The sequence below is a fragment of the Lytechinus pictus genome, chromosome 11 (genome assembly GCF_037042905.1).
Source record: "Lytechinus pictus isolate F3 Inbred chromosome 11, Lp3.0, whole genome shotgun sequence".
Lineage (NCBI taxonomy): Eukaryota > Metazoa > Echinodermata > Echinoidea > Temnopleuroida > Toxopneustidae > Lytechinus > Lytechinus pictus.
In genome coordinates, this window is record NC_087255.1 from 7,578,999 (window position 1) to 7,590,645 (window position 11,647).

At 35.6% G+C, this 11,647-nt stretch overlaps 1 protein-coding gene across 1 annotated transcript in view; it reads right to left on the minus strand.

The window, feature by feature from the left end:
* LOC129271355 (kinesin-like protein KIF2A) overlaps positions 1-9,976 on the minus strand; it is a 62,807-nt gene extending 52,831 nt beyond the window's left edge. Inside the window, exon 1 of the mRNA XM_064106594.1 lies at positions 9,895-9,976. Coding sequence (XP_063962664.1) covers positions 9,895-9,976 — 82 coding nt within the window. The remainder of the gene's footprint in view (positions 1-9,894) is intronic.
* Positions 9,977-11,647: the final 1,671 nt, after the last annotated feature.

The window sequence follows — 11,647 nt, forward strand, 5'->3', positions numbered from 1 at the left end:
ACGTCAATGATGAAGTATATTTCATTATTTTAAAAGTCATCATCATTGCATCCTCAAGACTAGGTTCAACTCAAGCATCCGGCAAAGCCAAGCCCAAACTAAGTCAAACTCAAAGAAATGGTTGGTAGGCCTAAATTATTTTTTTTCTACCATTTTCAATGATCTGATGATATGGAACTCTTTCCTATTTGGAATAGCAAGTGCAAATTTGTCTTGATTGTATTTCCTCTAATCGTCATTTTTAAAGCACTGAAATAAAGGTGTTCGGCAATAGTTGAATAGAATACACTACACCCCCCCCCCCCCCCCCCAACTCGCCAACGCGGACACGGCAGAACAGGGGCCCGGTGCACAGGGTGACTAATGCGCGCGGGCACCGTAACTCAACAGTCTCACACTCGACAATCCCACAACACATTGGGTAACCATGCAAAAAGTACAATTGTTTACCATCACTCCTTTGAATATCGATGTTCATTCCAACTCGCAAAGAACTTCCGTCACTCATGGTTATTATATTTTATCAACTTGTAATGTAAGATGAAATATATAAAGATAATTTGGACAGGAAACATCAATCGGGTCAAGAGCAGCACAGAAGGTATTGGCTCTGCAATGCAATTCAAATGAAAATGAAATGCGCATGCGCAAATTAATTCTCATTTTTAATCACACTGAAGTCACCGACTTCTTTGTGGAACGATTTCGCCAAACTACAGATCTGTACACAGAGCTACAGATCAGTGGGGACGCCAAGACGTTTTGAATTTGATTTGTATTTGAATTTATCAATTTTGATACTAATATATACATTAATAACTTTAAAAAAAACTTAAACAGAATATTTTTACTGTATTAACAACAGTAATATATCAATTAATTATCAATCACGTAAAACGTTTTTGTAATTGATAAAATACAATAATTAGAATAATAATGATAATAATAGTGATAATACTTATGAAAATGATTATTGTTATTATTATTACAATTATTATTAATATTATTGTTGTTGTTGTAGTTCTTGTTAGTGTTGTTGGAGCTACTAGCTCCATGGTTAGAAGAAGAAGAAGAAAGGAAGAAGAAGAAGAAGAAGAAATGAAGGAGAAGGAGAAGAAGAAAAGAAGAAGAAGAAGGAGAAGAAGAAGAAGAAAAGAAGAAGAAGAAGGAGAGGGAGAAGAAAAGGGAGAAGAAAAGGGAGAAGAAAAGGGAGAAGAAGAAGGAGAAGAAGCAGCAGTAGTAGTAGCAGCAGCAGTAGTAGTAGCAGTAGTGGTAGTAGTAGTAGTAGTAGTAGTAGTAGTAGTAGTAGTAGTAGTAGTAGTAGCAGTAGCAGTAGCAGTAGCAGTATAGCAGTAGCAGTAGTAGTAGCAGTAGCAGTAGCAGTAGTAGTATAGTAGTACGTAATGGTTAGTTTCGGTCATATTCGCTCATTTGGTTAACCCCACTGGGCATTTTACCCGATATTACCCGGGTTGTAACAGGTAATAACGTAGTTATTACCACGGTAACACCAGTGGGTAGTAACGGGGAAATAGTAGACCAATCTTTCCCCGTTATTACCCGGACCCGATATTACTCCATTTACCCAATATTACCCAGTATGATGTAACTACTATTTCCAGCATTTTAATGATATCACCACCTCATATTACTCTGTTTACCCAATATTACCCAATTAATGTCGGCTCATTAAAAAAACAATTAGTGTCATTAGGGTCATTGAAGCACATTTTTACAACTCCATACTCTAAGCCATATCATCTTATCCTATATCCTAAAATCCTACATCCTAATCCTAATCCTAATCCTATCCTACACCAATCCACCAAACCCTGTCATTTACTTCTATATATTGAGCGAGTTTACAACACTTGACAAATTATGGTTAACAATTATTCAACCCTAAAACATTTTTCTAAAATTAATGTCATGATTATGACTAATATGATATATAAACTACACATTTTTCTGAAAATTTTCTGGGTGGAATAATTGCATAAACATAAACACATTAATTATTACAGCTATATTAGCTAAAATTTTGGCCATTTATTGTAGTAATGAATATTCATGAGTAACTAATATTCCCAGCATTTTCCTGATATTACCATCTGATATTACTCCATTTACCCAATATTAATGGGTTCCGCATGGGTTGGAGGTCTCGTTTCCATCTGAGTCCTATCTGGGCACCATGTGGGTTCAAGTATATGTTTTCATCTGGGTTCCATGTGGGCCCATATGGGACCCAGATATCCCAGATAAGAACCGTATGTGATCCAGATACTTTGCTGTCTGGGAATGGAAGCGTTTCAACATTACCCATTACCCCTTATCAACCTGTTTGTAACTGGGTAAAATGTTGGTTTCATCAGGGTGATAACAGTAATTTTTTGGACTTTGAAAATTTCGCTGGGATTGCTGTAAGATTGCTCTTATTACTAAAGTTTGCAATGTTATAACCAATCAAAGTCATTCAACATTACCCTTATTACCCCTCATCACCCTGTTGTAACTAGGTAAATGTATAGGTTTCATCAGGGTGATAACAGTAACAGGTATCAACAGGAATTATAATTTCGGTAATAACATGGTAATAACGGTAATATTTGGTGTTACTCAAATTTCCGGGTGATATTACCGGTAATAACCGGTAAAATTGGTAATCGGTAACAAATTGCCCAGTGGGACGTAGCAGACGATACTAGCCTGTTAGTATATAGTATACTTACGCAGACCTTATTGCAAATCAAAATCAATTTTGGACTCGATATTTGCTTCCTCAATCTGTAGCTATATTATAAATATCAATAGTCAAAGCTTTATAATACAAGAACATTGTTACTTTCAACATTAAATGCGTTAATAAAGTTTGATTAGACTGTATTAATTGTTTCAAATGAAAAGGGTCTAGGAACGGAAACTATCATACGTTAGTTAGTCACGTGACGTTGTACACAGAAATATGCCATGTTCTGCCTGCTCGATCTCAAAGTTTGGGGGAAAAATGAGATGTAACCATTATACCAGTCATAAAGTATTATAAATCAAACTGTAGGTAATCTATTTAGCATTGAGATGACAATCAATCTCGACCTTTTTTTACCCTTAGGGATATTCCAGGGAGAAAACAAAGGTGCCTGCGTCTCGAAAATATGGGTGGTTTTAGACCGTTTGCCATATACTGTCTAACTGTTAAGAAGACATTCCGGCGCGAGATGCTGCGAGCGCGAATCGCGACCTCAAAAGCATGAAAACCTTTCATGACACGAAAATCAAACATTCCGAGCAGATTTTTTAATCACGAAAAGATGTGTATCTAATCGTAAATAACATATAGATAGATAGATAGATAGATAACTGGTTTATTTATAAAAAACATCATTGCGACAAAGTCGAATTGCGATGAGTTTACTATAAGGTACAGGGGCATTACATAATCATAATATTACAGAAAAATAAATTGAAATATTAGATAAGAAATATATATCACATAATCATATATTCGTAATTTGATAAAAAGGTAATACATTTTAAACATAATTTAGAAGTACAATACGAGATCAGTTTGAAAACAAATATATGAGCGCGAAGCGCGAGTCGTATTTTTAAAGGTCAAGTCCACCCCAGAAAAATGTTGATTTTGAATAAATAGAGAAAAATCAAACTAGCAAAATGCTGAAAATTTCATCAAAATCGGATGTAAAATAAGTAAGTTATGGCATTTTTAAATTTCGCTTATTTTTCACATAACAGTGATATGCACAACTCAGTGATATGCAAATTAGTCAGTCAATGATGTCCATCACTCACTATTTCTTTTGTGTTTTATTGTTTGAATTATACAATATTTCATTTTTTACAGATTTGAAAATAAGGACCAACTTGACTGAACCATATAGTATTAAATAATGCTAATCCACATGTTCAGCAAGGATTTGAGAATTGTTTCACTTGACAATGAGGAGAAAATTAGAATATTTCATTTTTCATATAATGAAATAGAAGAAGAATGAAAGGGGAGAAAGAGTAGGCCTATAGAGAAAGAAAAGAACAGAAATTGGGGAAAACAGAAGAAAAAGAAAAAATGGAAAGAAATAGAATTGGAAGGAAAAAAACGAAATGTAAAGAAAAATGAAAAAAAAAAACAGGAAGAGAATAAAGGCAAATCGGAAGAAAATAAAAAAAGAAATAACCAGTGAGCAATCCCAGGGGCGGATCCAGCTTTTTATAAAGGGGGGGGTTGGGGTGGTATGCGAGGGAGCGTAGCGACCGAGTCCAAGCGAGCGGAGCGAGCGAGGGGGGAGGGTGTGGGAGGGGGGTGTCCCCCCTCCCACAGTAGGGAAAATTTTTGAAAATCTGTGTGTGAAAATGGCGTTACAAGTTTTTAAAAAAAGATAAGATTTAAAAAAATGGTCCCCGGATTTTTTTTTGGGGGGGTTGCAACCCCCCCAACCCCCCCTCTAGATCCGCTTCTGAATCCTATGGGCTTGCCAGCTGACCGTGATTTTTTTTTCAGTCCATCGATGCCATGAGCGGGCTAACCGTTGGCGGCGCAAACTCTAAAAAGCTCCGGGAAAAGGCTGTTTAGCGAAGCGACGAGTAATTTTTTTGGCAGTTGGCACATCTAATGCAAAAATATAATTTTTTGACAATCAAAATATTACACTGGCTGCCATGTAGGGGCACATCCTCCAGCTATATAGTGTACCCCCACCCCCCTTTGAGAGGCCCAAAAATATATTTTAACTTGAGAGGAATATGTCATGCACCCCTCATGCATACGTTTTGCTTGTCAAATTTTTGCTGGAACAACATTACGTAAATTTGGTAGTGACAACCTTTTTTTCAATTTTTTATTTTTATTTTTTTGCTTGACAAATTTTCCTGTACAAAAATGCCCCCCCTGGAAAATCCTGGATCCACCCCTGAAACTCTGAAAGTGTGTCATATTTCACCCTTTCCCTTCCCTTAAAGTTTCTCAATTTCCCCTCTTAATCGTGACAATTTCAGTCCCCCCCCCCCCCCCCCCCCCCCCCCCATCTGTACGCGAGTGATTGTTTTCGCAAAATTTTATCCAAGGTAGAGTTCAGTAAAACTACACTTGGATGACCGGTCTGTCGTAATGTTCTTCCAATAATCAGTAGTGCGTATTAGATTGGCAATGTGTTGCAGCTGAGTTTACGGATTGTCTCGATTTTTTTCTCCTCTAACTTCAAAGGAAAACGTAAACAAAATTAAATTGGGAAATTGAACTTGGAAGTTGACTTGAATCTTGATCGAGCTGAAAACGGTAACGGTAAGTTCTCCCATTTTAGTATTTAACGTTAATACAATACTATCCAGACTTTGCAGTCTTCATTTTTTTGTGACTATTCTATTCGAAGCAAGAGGAATTAGGAATGAATGGTGAATCGTCGCGATTTCGACTGCACAGTGCATGCCTGTCCTGAGGCGGAGATCGGAGACGGAGTCAAAGACCGTGGCCTGGCAGTCGCCTACGCCCGTTGACCTCGGCCGGCCACACCGCTGCTTGCGCCACGCCCACGTTATAGTGGATGGCGCCCGGTGTAACTTGTTAACTGTAACTGTCTTGAAGCAACTTAGGCTTAGCCAGGAGGCTCCTGGGCTGGGACCGATCATGCCGATTGCACGTCGAAAGGGTCTTTGCAAGGACCGTCTTTCGTGTCGCCCATTTATTAGGTATGTGACAAAAAAAATGAAAATCATCAAATATGAATAAATTTGGTATCACTTGAAAGCTCTTAAAAAGACCTTTAAAATGATACCAAGAACTTTAGTTTTCATAAAGAAATTATAAAGTTATTCAGGGCTCGACACTAGCGCCGGTCCGACGGTCCCAGACCGGTATAAAAGTCACTGTCGGACCAGTAGATTTTCAGAAATAGCAAGATTTACTGGTCCGACATGACCAGTAAAAAATATCATTGTCGGGCCAGTAATTTTTCCAAAAATAGCAAGATTTATGGGTCCGACATAAACAGTAATAAAAACTATTGTTGGGCCAGTAACTTTTTCAGAAATGGTCAAATTCGCTAGTCCAACATAAACATGAAAAATATTCCATGACTCAAATTGCAACCATTTTCCTCCCGTTAAATTCTGGCATTCACACACAGAACACACACAGAATGAATCGCATGCAATTTTTGATAGGGTAACATACAGTGTACACGTGGCTAGCCAGCCACACAGCCCACATGGTAAATTTCCTACTGGCTGCACGAACGAAGCTTGGCTAACCTCTGGCAGAAATCTCTCACAGAACTGTCAAAATTCACATTTCACACTAATGAAAAGCTCTTATAATGTCCATATTTCCTAAAAATTTGCCAAAATTGGAGTAACTCTGTCATTTGTAAGCAGTAAAAGGAGAAATTTTCACTTCTGTTTTAGTTCAAAGAGATCGGGTTTTGAGTGATATCGTCTGAATACATGATAGCCCCACATATGCATTTGTGTGTGTGTTGATACACTTGGTTTCTTTCGTAGCTAGTACTAGTATATTTTAATTGAGCCAAAAAGAAACTGATAATTTATTTATGATGATAGTTTTAGCTTTCTTCCTTTGTTTTCTTTCAATCTTTCTTTCCTTCTTTCTTTTCAATCTTTCTTTGTTTCTTCCCTCTCTTCTTTTACTGTCTTTCTTTTTTAATTTTCCCTTTTTCTTTGTCTTTTGTTCTTTCATTCTTTCTGTCCTGTTAATATTTTTCTCTATTTCTAATGCTCTTTCTTTTTCTTTCTTTTTTGATTTCCTTCTTTCTTTAATTCTTGAGTCCATCCATCCTATATTTATCTCTTCTTTCTTTCTTCATTTCCTTCCTTCTTTTCCCCTTTCTTTCCTTCATTCTTTACTTTCTTTCTTTCCTCATTCCATCCATCCTTTCTTTACCCTTTCTTGTTTTTATTCCTTCTTTCAGCCCTTTCTCTCTTTCATTCCTTCCTTTCTTCTTTGTCTTTTGTTCTTTCTTTTTCCCCTTTGTTCCATCTATCCTTTTACCTTTTCTTTCTTCCTTTTATTTACTGCTTGCTTCCTTTCCTTTCTTTCTTTGAAGTTTGGTCTTTCTTTTTTGTTCTTCCTTTCATTTATTCTTTTACATTTTTTTTTTATATTGCTTGCTTGCTTCCTTCCTTCTTTATTCCTTCCCAACATTCCTTTTTCCTTCTATCATTTTCCCTTTTCTTGATTTCTTCCTTCTTTCAATCCTTTCTTTCTGTTTTCCTTCTTTCCATCTCTCCTTTTACCCTTTCTTTCTTTTTTAATTCCTTCTTTCCTTCTTTCTTTCATTACTTTGTCTTTTGTTCTTTCTTTCTATATTGCTTGCTTCATTTCTTTCCTTCTTTCCTTCATTCTTTTTTTTCTTTTGTTCTTTCTTTCCTTCCTTTCCTTCTTTGGTTTTTTTTTTCCTTCCTTCACATTTTTTCTTTACTTTTTTCTTCCTTTGTTTCTTTTATTCTTTCTTTTTTCCTTCTTTCCATCTCTCCTTTTACCCTTTCTTTCTTGTTTTATTGCTTCTTTCCTTCTTTCTTTTTCTTTTTTCATTACTTTCTGTCTTTTGTTTTTTCTTTCTTTATTGCTTGCATCATTTCTTTCCTTTTTTTTTCCTTTCTTTCTTTCTTTCTTTCTTTCTTTCTTTCTTTCTTTCTTTCTTTCTTTCTTTCTTTCTTTCCTTCCTTTTTTTCTTTCGTTCTTTCTTTCTTATTTTTGTTCTTTCTTTCCTTCCTTTCTTTCTTTAGTTCTTTCTTTTTTTCCTTCCTTCACATCTATCCTTTCTTTACCTTTGCTTTTTTTCTTCCTTCCTTCCTTTCTTTTATTCTTTCTTCCTTTCTTTCTTTTTGTCTTTCATTCATTCATTCCTTCATTTTTTTTTTGGGGGGGGGGTAACAAGAAAGGACAGCAAAATAAACTCACGCCTTTTTTTAATGTTTTCTTTATTTTTGGGGGACCAGTAGATTTTAGGTTCGGACCAGTAAAAAATTGAAAAACTGGGTATCTACTGGTCCGACATGAATAGGTTGGACCAGTAGAAAAAAAGGGTTAGTGTGGAGCCCTGAGTTATTCCAGTTTAAGTCGCACATATTCATCCAAATTTGTGGTCATTGTCTTAATGTAAAGTCAATGGAGTACAGAATCGATTTTTGTGACCATTTTGTCATTTTTGTGACCATTTTGAACCCAAGTCTTCAACAGGCTCTAACTTCTTTGTTTTTGAGCCCTATGAAGTAATTTAGGTATCAATGGAAAGGTGAGAGAATGCTTAATTGATGTGTATCAATTCATCTAGTAATTTTTCTTATTATGTGTAAAATAATTTCTTCTAATTAATTCTAATTAATTATGCAAATAACAGAAAATCACAATTACTTGCCTCTTTTTTTTTGCCAAATGAAGGTGATTATGATAGATAATTCATATAATTTAGTTGGCATCAAAACAGCATCATGTAGATAATTTCCTAATGAATTTGTCTAAAGTATTGTTTTTGTAATTTCTAATGTATTTCTTTGTTTTCTGATATAAATTACAAGCTCTTTTTCAACTTAGTATTGTAATTTTGTATATGTGTTTGTACGGGGGTCCTTTTTTACATATGAAAAAAAAATCTTTTGTACTTTGTATGACCAAATAAAAATATGTGTGCTTTTTTCTGATGTATTTTATTGTTTCACCAATTCCTTATGTATTCTATTGTTTCAACAATTTGTTATAATATGTAGCTTTTGATTTGAGAGACAATGGACATGTGATTACATTTTTAGAAGGAATGAGCAGCTGAGTGTAAAATATGTATGTAGAATTGTATGCAATTTATTTCAAGTATCAAGAAGGACGAAAATGAAGTTTTAATATATTGTATCAGTTGTCAATTTCTTAGATTTGTATACATACATTGTATTACAAAAGCCCTGTTTGAGCTCTCTTTTTAAAGAAAAATAAATTCAAATTATTAGTCGAATCCAAAAGAAAAGGAAAAGAGTGGTCTATTTCTTTCAAAACAAAGCAAAAAACAACCAGGGAAAATATATAACAAAGCTTTAAACAACAACAACAAAACAGACATCAAAGCTCCAAACAAGCACTAAAAACAAGAGAAACAAAAACTTGTACCAATCCCATCCCCATTTTCCAATTCAAAATACAACCCCCACCTGCACCCCTAAAAAAAGAAAAGTGAACAAAAAAATAAATAGTACAATTAATAATAAACATAAATACAGGACTCAGACCCATCTGGAAATGAAATATTCTTTCCTCTGAGTTTTCATGTATTTTCTTACAAGAGTGAAAAAAATTACAACATAAAATAAACAACATCTAGTTCGTGCATTTTAATAAAAAAATCAACATTTAAGATATTCTCCTTTCAAAAGCAAATCCAGTCTCCAAATAATGAAATATGAAAAAAAATGAAAAAAATAAACAATACAATAATTTAAAAAAGAAACTTGAAAAAATATATTTAAAAAAAAAGAAACTAAAAAATAAACATAATTTTTGCATTTTAATTAAAAAGTCAACATTTATGATATTCTCCTTTCAAAAGCAAATCCAGTCTCAAAATAATGAAACATGATTGAAAAGTTTCAAAATATTTTTTTTTCTACAAAAGAAAAAAAAGAAACACTATAGATTTTGCATTTTAATTTAATAAGTCAACATTAATATTCCACTTCCAAAAGAATCCAGTTTCCAAATTATAAAATATGATTCTATAACCTTAGGAGGAAAGAATGTTTTTGTGACAAAATGTATATATTTAAATCAATATCAGAATAACAATCTACGGTATAATGACAGACATATTCAGAAAAAGGCACAATATTATCAAGTGAACAATTTAGATCCAGTTCAATCCAGCATGAACGACTCACTATCGACCACTCCCGTCACCAAGCCCTCCGCATCGGGTACCGGTACCTCGACTGCCGAAAGACCGTCGGGAGCCCACCGCATCGGGCAGCTCGACTGCCGAGAGACCGGCTGTGACAAGGGTAGCTCGCGCCGCTTATAATCTGGACTGCTCCACGAAAGAATCTTTTGATTTTAGTTTTTTTATCAATTTGAATATATTATCTAACAGTGAGGATACATAATTGGATCGTAGTTCTACTTACAATAAAAAAATTTCGATCATTTGCGCATCCAAAAATTTGATGAACTTTCAAGCTCCGATATCCACACTTCACAGGCGAGTATCCACATTGAAACTTATATGTACAGAAAGAGCAAGTTTTCAACTGTCTGTATCAAGGCACGAGATTGCATCAACTATGTGCGCATGCGCATGAAACCCCATTTTCGATGAGCCGCCCAGACAGAGGCGATGCCACTTGCAGCAAAACCCGCGCGAAAACCGTGCAGCCAAAACCAGCGCTCGCGATGCGCCCGTATTCACACATACCTACATTTATATTACCGGTATGTCTTTTTATGATGCGCCATGTGATATGTGAAACGCATTTTAAATAAAATATGTGAAACGCATTTTAAATAAAATTAGGTCTAACACTCTGAGTAACAGTTAGAATTATAAAATAGCTGTATTAATTTAAGCATCGCGATTGGTCAATACGCGTCACATGACCATGATGACATCCAACTTTTTTTGTGCACTGCACGGTAGTGCAAAAGGTGTGCAACGAAAATTGACATTGCACGCTCGAGCAAACCAGTGCGGTAGAAGTCCAACAAAACTGTAGTCTGTACTGTAACTTTTTAAAAAATTGTTTCTGTGTTGCTATTTTATAAAACAAATAATGCACTTGCTCTGTCGTGCGTAAAAGTAAATGCAGAGAAAGCTCGGTTTCTTCAGATGGAGCACACTGGGCACTCGCCGCAAGCAGCTCGTGCACAGTGCGACTCCTATCTAAAGAAACCTCGCGTGCTCTGCATTTCCACTAACGCACTCGGCTGCATGCATTATTTGTATACTACCTACCTGCAAACATATTTTATTCATCAGTTAACTTAGTTAAGTAAAAAAAGAAAGTAAGTAGTTGATCGTACTCGCGCGCATTTATTTAGGCCGCCGCATGAAATTTTTTACTATTTTCAATAATTGGCTAGATTAAATATCAAAAAGTGATGTTTCTCATCCGCGCCCGCTTCCCCTTTTTGATTGCCGCATCAATTTTCTTGATATTTACTATTTGTATGGCTGCTGAAAAGCGAAAAAAATGCACAAGATTGGCGATCATTTTGCTCTCATGTGCTCTGGGATCTCTCTCGCAACTTCCTAAAACAATTCAGGGCTTAATAGACGGCCAGGCCGTCGATGCCCCTATAACTGGCCGTGATGCCCTTTATAAAAATGAACTCTTCATGGCCAAAAAGGCTGTGCCCTTTTTTCAAACTGGCCGACGTGCCTTTTTTTTTCAAAACCTGCTGTGCCCTTTTTCACTGTGAGATTAAAGTTTACAAAGTTCTCCCATATTTCACAAGCGAAAATACAGAAGAGAGAGAGAAAAAACAAAGTTAACAACTTCCCTCAATTCAAATTGCAAGCCAGTTTGCGCTAAATTCTGTTATCTACACACAAACACACACACACGCAAAGTCAGCATACATACATGTAGTGTGTACTAGCTGCTGCACACACGTGGCATGGCCTACTGCCTGTACTGT